Source organism: Echinops telfairi, unplaced genomic scaffold, assembly GCF_000313985.2.
Source record: "Echinops telfairi isolate 266 unplaced genomic scaffold, ASM31398v2 ScPeMD7_7404;HRSCAF=8442, whole genome shotgun sequence".
NCBI lineage: Eukaryota > Metazoa > Chordata > Mammalia > Afrosoricida > Tenrecidae > Echinops > Echinops telfairi.
Window position 1 is genome coordinate 719,967 of NW_022111304.1, and position 7,063 is coordinate 727,029.

The window sequence follows — 7,063 nt, forward strand, 5'->3', positions numbered from 1 at the left end:
ATAGAACCTTAAGTATAGTCATCCTGAATGTTGTGAATATCTCAAGAACTCATTTGACATAATGAACGCAAATGATAGGAGACCTGAAAGCTTGTTAATGGTGTCAGAAACATCATACATGAAAAAAGTAAAGTGTCATTAAGAAGAAACCAAAAAAGGGGAAGTTGCAAGTGGGAGTCAGAAGTTACTCCGACACAAGTTCTTGAGTACAGAGTAGCTACATCAAATGGAAGCAATGATGAAGCAAAAGAGTGGAAGAGTTCATTTCAAAGGGTAGCACAAGTAGCCACAGTATTATAGTAAAATGAGTAAAGAGATGAAGTTAGAAAACAAAGAACATGCTAAGCATATATCTAGCTGAGAACAGAAGAAAATTCAAACCTCGAGTTGAAATATTGCAGGATTATGTGGGCAAAAATATCAATTGATGTAGGAATCATCAAAATATGAGGGAAAGAACACATGGGGTCACTGCACACAAAATAAGTGGTTGGTAGTCAGCTATTTCCAGAGTAACGTTTGCTAAAGAAGCATGGATTCTACAAAAGAAATCAAAGTTCCACTGACAGCATTAGTGTAAACAAAGCTTCAGAAATTGATGGAATATCAAATGAAAAGTTTCAATAAGCTGATGAAACACTGGAGGCACTTGATGCAAACAACTAGCTGGCCAAATAGCTCAAAGGGATCCCTAATTGTATCCCTTCCAGAGAAGGGTATCAAACAGAATGTGAAAATTATCAACCCATAACAATACGAGCACTTGCAAGTAAAATTTTACAGAAGAAATTAAAGAAGTGGCAACAGTACATTGAGAGGGAGCTGCTAGAAAATCTAGCTGGATTCAGAAAAGATTTACTGACATGAGATGAATCTTGAATGAAAGAGAATCCAAATAAATGCTTACTTGTGTTTTATCAACTATGCAAAAGCATTTGACACTGTGAATCATAAGGTACTGTGGTGAGTATTGATAAGAATAGGAATTCCAGAACTCTTTATTCTGTGTGCTCATGTGAAACTGTTTTCCAAATTGTTTATGAAATTGATATGGATTGTGATATGAGTTGTATGAGCCCCCAGTAAAATGATTTAAAAAAAGACATCTCTAATTTCAAAATTATTTTTATTGGAGAATTGTGATTAACAAAAATATATGGAAATAAAAGGAATAGAAAAGTATAAAAGAACTATGTTAAATTGAATGAGAAATACAAATATCTCTGTGGACTATTAGAAAAAAGTGCATAAAAAGAAATTAAAGGGAGGCCCTTATGATTTCAACAAGCTACAAAAAAGACATATCAATATTAAATTTCCCTTATATGTGCCAGTGATTCAAGACATGACATATTGTCATTTGCTTATAAAAATGACAATCTTCCTTGACATGTCCCTAAAGGCTTGCTTGACTTGTTGATTCCTTAGACTGTAAATAAAGGGGTTCAACATGGGAGCTACTGAAGTATTTAGCAAAGCTACACCCTTGCTCAAGGATACTCTGTCTTTGGCTGAAGGTTTAATGTACATGAAAATGCAGCTACCGAAAGAGATGGAGATGACAATCATGTGGGAAGAACATGTGGAAAAGGCCTTTGTCCTCTGACTCCTAGAAGGGATTCTCAAAATTGTTCTGATGATAGATATGTAAGACAGAATTATTAAAGTCAAAGTAAACATTAGAGTAAACACAGCACAGGAAAAACTCATCAGGTCTAGGAATTTTGTGTCTGAACAAGAAAGTTGGAGGAGGGGAACATAATCGCAGGTGAAATGGTCAATGATGTGAGACCGACAGTAGTCAAGCTGGAAGAGCAACAGGAGCCCAGGGAATACCATGAGGAATGAAGTCAGCCATGAAGAGAAGACCAGCAGTGTGCAGACTCTGCGATTCATGATGGTCCCGTAATGCAGGGGTTTACAGATGGCCACATACCGATCATAGGACATGGCAGCCAGAAGGTAAAACTCAGTGACCCCCAAGAGAATTAAAAAAAATAACTGAGCAATGCAATCATTGAAGGAAATAGTTTTATCTCCTGTAACAATGGTGTTCAAGAACTTGGGTATACAAACAGTTGTGAATGAAACTTCTAATAAGGAGAAATTCCTGAGGAAAAAATACATAGGGGTTTGGAGGTATGCATCAGACAGGGTAAGGGTGACAATGGTCAAGTTCCCTGTGATGCTGAGCACGTAGGTGATGAACAGAAAGATGAAAATCACAATCTGAAGGTTTGGGTCATCTGACAGTCCCAGGAGGATGAACTCCGTTGTTGCTGTTTGGTTTCTCATCCTTCAGTTGCTTGTTTGTTTCTCTTTTGGCAGATCTATGGAATGAAGCACAGAGAACACACTGGAAACAAGAGAGCATTGGCAGAATATCCAAGTGTAGAGCGGGAAGTTGGCTGAGATAATAAGCTATTTCACACTTAAGGGAAATTTAAATCATTTACATAATGCTTCCATGTTTATTTTTCTCTTTTATCAGTGAAATCAGGTTCCAAAATGAAAGCAAAAATAAAGCAGAAAACTTTACCCCATCAGACAGCGTGACAAGGGACCTTAGTGTCAGTCTGAGTTTTGTAGAGATAGAAATCCAGTGACATTCATATATGTATGAACTTTATACCAAGAACTATATGTATATGAAGGTAGTGGTCACACAAGCATAGAGCAGGTGAATGTAAATTCAGCTCAAGGTGAGATGCTAGCTCCAGAACTTTCTCACCTCACAAAACCTCTAGTCCAGTGAAGCAGGAATATAAAGCAGAAGACAGGAAAATCAAAAGCTTGTGTAGGCAGTGTCTAGTGGATCTAACCTGGGCAACAGAGCCAGCTGCTGAAAGCTCTCAGGCTCATGAGACCACATGCATGATTGATGACTCAAGTCCCATAGAACCAGATGCAGAATGGAGGCCAATAAGAGCACAGGTTAATTCTGCATATCATCTCTATGCAGACATGCAGTAGGCTCCAATCCTACAGAAACTTCATTATGCTGTGAGTTGAGTGAAGGATTGTCCTTCACTCATGTCTTGTTATAGGTGAAGTCAAGTTGACCCAATACCTAATTGTTACCACTTTTCAACTTGGCCCTTGTACGTAATTAATAGTCCATACAAAATCTTCAAACAAAGAAAAATGTTAAATATTTGTGCCTAACCTGAGACAGCTAACACATGCACAACACACAAAAGATTGCACTTTTACTCCTTTCAGTTAACAACAAAAAAATTGATACATATTTCAGTCCTTTGAAAAATTGCTTCCCCATTCTCTCTTCCTAAGATTTGTCAGGGAAAAAGAAAACTATTCAGAGAGAAAACTTCTTTGTTCACTCTACTTATTTCAAATTTAGGACACCCATGAGAGCTTGTAAGGCAGCCATTTTATGTCTGCATCTCATGCCATTTTGGATATCCAGTTTCTAAATTTCCCATTTCAATCAAACCAGTATTCATTGAACTATAGAAACTTCATTCCCGTTGGTACTTTGACCATCTGCATCCATAAATACAGTCCAGTCTAGAGAAAGCCATCCAACCAGCATTCAGCAATATGCATCAGTTCACAGAGTTGAATCAAACATCATTCTCTTTATATTTGGTAAGGTTCAGGTCAACTCAACCCTAACTTTAACTAGATTAAGAAAATATTACCATCTGGCCCCTTCACTTACTCTGATCATTCCCAGCCCTCTCAGGCTAAGTCATACCCATTGCATTAGATTCCATGCAACTCTTTAGACTTCAAACCAGCTAACCCTTCCCCTTCTCTCTCATCTCTAGCCACTGTGGACCAAATAAGCAGTGCCAGTAGGACATGTTCAAACGCAGTGCATCTCCCCAATCTTGCAATTCTCCCCACTTCCACTCAACAAGTGAAGCCAGGTGGCCACGCACTAAATATGCCAGATGAGGAGAGCTGGGGGTGGGGGTAGGGGATTCGGAGCAGATACCATTGATGATTATATAACTCCATTCAATGGGATTAAACAACAGAATTTTATTTGAATGGATGTATTAAGTTGCATAAGATACATCAATAAAATTATAATAATAATGATAAATTAGTGGAAAAATGAACTCTAAGATAATGAAATTATCCCACAAATAAAATGACGCTTCCTTATGTTATATATATAGAGAGAGACCAAGGAATTTGATACCTCAATAATTTTTACATGTTTAATACATTAAATTGACATTAATTAATTTATGTGGCCCTCCATAATTGACTTGTATTAATTGCTCATCTAGCTGTGTGTTTCCTTGTGGAAAAAAAATAAAGAACAGTACTAAAGAGGGCTTACAAGTTTTATGGAATCATGATTCCCAAGATTCATTTATTTCTCACATCTGTTTAACAACACTAGAAGGAAAGCAACATTTGTAATAATTAGCAAAAAACATAGTCCTAAACATAGTTATTTTTAAAGCAACAATCAAGTTGGATTTTCTCTTTTCTATACTATCTGTTCATGTGCATGTGGTCCTCCAACTCCGGCTGGGTGAATTCAGCTAGCCTTCCCTTCTCAACCGTGTTGTTTAAAAACAGACTTTGGCCTAAGGGAAATCCCAAGGTAATCTTTTTTGCCCACAAGACAGCTTAACATGCATTACATTTCTCTCAGCCATTTCAGGGAAGAATATCTGAGAAAATGTCTTAGATTTTTAATTGAAGAATATCACAGGAAATGTCTAATAATCAAGTAGTTTACTTCCCAGGCCCCGTCTTTAATTTTGTACTTGAGAAAACTCCCATGTTTCCATGTTTGAGGAGCCCTTGCAATTGGTCGCACGCTAGAAACCACCTGAGAGGTCTCCTCTGATTTCCTCTGCCTGAACAAGGAGAACAAAGAAGCCAACTCCACTTAATCATGAGACAGAAGTGAGACCTCCTTTCACCCTGCAGCCTTATGACTTGTGTCTCTAGACCTGCACTTTTGGTCACAAATGTGCAAAGATGAGTATCTAGAGAAATCAAACCAATCACACTCATATACTTGTAAGAAATAAATAGATCTCAAGAAAGAGATTCCCACAAAGAGAACAGCCCTCACAAGTGCAGAGCTGGAAACCCCAGGCCAGTTTCAGGCTGCAGGTCAGGCGCTAGCCAGAGTCCCTTCCTGACTGACACAGCGCTGGCTGGAGAGGAAGCAGGAACTAGGAAGACAAGGTAGGAGGAAAACAAAACCCAAACCACAGGGCAATATAGGCAGTGTCAAATGGATTCAAGGCAGGCACCACGGCACATCTGCCAACAGCTCTTATGGCCAACAGGCCACGGCAGAGGCTGCTGACTGGAGTCCCAGGAAGCACATGCAGGGTGTAGGCCAGCACGAGGAAGAGGACCAGAAGCCACTTTTCTACACTGTGTATTTGTAAATATGAAGAAAGACGCACCTCCAAACAGGTATCATCAGTCAGTGATCTGAGTGCGAGGTTGCACTCTACCCATACCTTGTTACAGGTGCAGTGAAGTGGACTGAACCCCTAACTCTCACCGTTACATGATCCAAATTCATGTAAGAGCACTTAACACCACCACTGTAAAATACTAACTATTCTTTGTATTATTCAATAAGGACTATCCCTTGTCAAATAAATAGGTGTTTTCAAGTAAAGCTGGAATTTTTTATATCTTAAATGATTTTATAAGAGCATGTTTCATTATCATAAAGTTTAATAGGCATGCACATGGATATTTTCATAGAGAAGAGTGAGAATCTCTGGGTTTCAGTCTAAGTCATTTACTGGGTTTCAAAATCACTTAATTCTCCTGTGCTTCAGTCTCTCCATCTATAACTATGCCGTTTATTTCTCTAGTATACATAGCCACTTCATCTGGCTTGGGGGAACGTGAAGTTAGTTATTAAAGAGTCCCTACTAACAAAATGGTAGCAATTCTGGCAAAAATTAGGAGAAAGGTGGGCAGTACACAGAAATCCACAATATCCTGGGAAGAAGAAAAGCCTGATGATCTGTATCTGAGTGGTTAACACATAGAAAATTCTACGGCGCACTCCACTCTGTTCCTGTGGAGTCGTCTTTCATTTAACAAAAGTTGAATATGTATTTGCCTTTGGAGAAATGCTTACCAGACATAATGATATTAATATAATTTAGTGAAAAATAAATCATTCATTTATTGACAGAAAGGAGCCCTAGTGTTGTAGTGGTTACGTGCTGGGCTGCTGACCATGAGGTCCACAGTTTGAAAGCACCATCCGCTCCATGGGAGGAGGCTCAGACTTCCCACTTCCTTAACTCCCAGGGGGCAGCTCTTCCCTTCCCGATAGGGTCAACAGGAGTTGGCATTGACTAAATGGCAGTGAGTTTGGAGTTTGGAGTGTTTATTTGGTGAAAAATTCCTTGACGGAAGACCATTGGAATTAATACTTATCTAAAATACAAGTGTCATCAAGCAATTCCCACTGGAATACTACAGGGAAAAAAGTCATCCAATCCTTGTCTGCCCTTGTAGGCGGGTGAGTCTGAGCCTTCTTCTGACACCTCATCTACATAATATTGATATCTGCCACCCATATTTTCACCCCTAGTTATCATTACTGCAATTTCAGCCTGGATTTCATGACCAAATTTGCACTTGCTAGATGTTTGGAAGATGTCAGCCCTTTATTTTCTGCTTCTCATTAATAATAATAGTCTTTCTCAGAGTGATTGTGAGTCTTGATGAAATAATAAGAGGCAGGAGTTTAGAAAATTTTCATGGGAAACATTCTATTATCTTTTAATCTATTTTTCTCGTGAACTTCTTCACGTGTCCTGGTATATGTGGATGTACTTGGTCATATGGACAGCATGTACAATGATAGCCAATACCACCTCCCTCTTTACACAGCTGTCGATTGCGTGTCCATTGGAAGGGTCCTCCAAACACCTTATATTCATTCTTCCCTAACCAAGCACACTTAAGATCGGTACATTTTAAAGGTTTGGACAGGTTCTAATCATCAAAGTAACTGAAAAATAGATCGATGTCTGTCTATGTGATATTGTTTGGGGGCGTGAAATTGACTCTGGCTCAGAGTAACTAT

The 7,063-nt window shown here is 38.8% G+C and overlaps 1 protein-coding gene across 1 annotated transcript; it reads right to left on the bottom strand.

Annotated features, from left to right (window-relative positions):
- Positions 1–1,356: 1,356 nt before the first annotated feature.
- Positions 1,357–2,295, bottom strand: LOC101644006 (olfactory receptor 6C1-like). The gene has a single exon (XM_004716909.1). It carries the CDS (start codon positions 2,293–2,295, stop codon positions 1,357–1,359), a length of 939 nt encoding a protein of 312 aa, XP_004716966.1.
- Positions 2,296–7,063: the final 4,768 nt, after the last annotated feature.

Bases quoted from the DNA above. Each gene is read 5' to 3' on its own strand.
- LOC101644006 (XM_004716909.1), bottom strand. From the start codon at position 2,295: ATGAGAAACCAAACAGCAACAACGGAGTTCATCCTCCTGGGACTGTCA.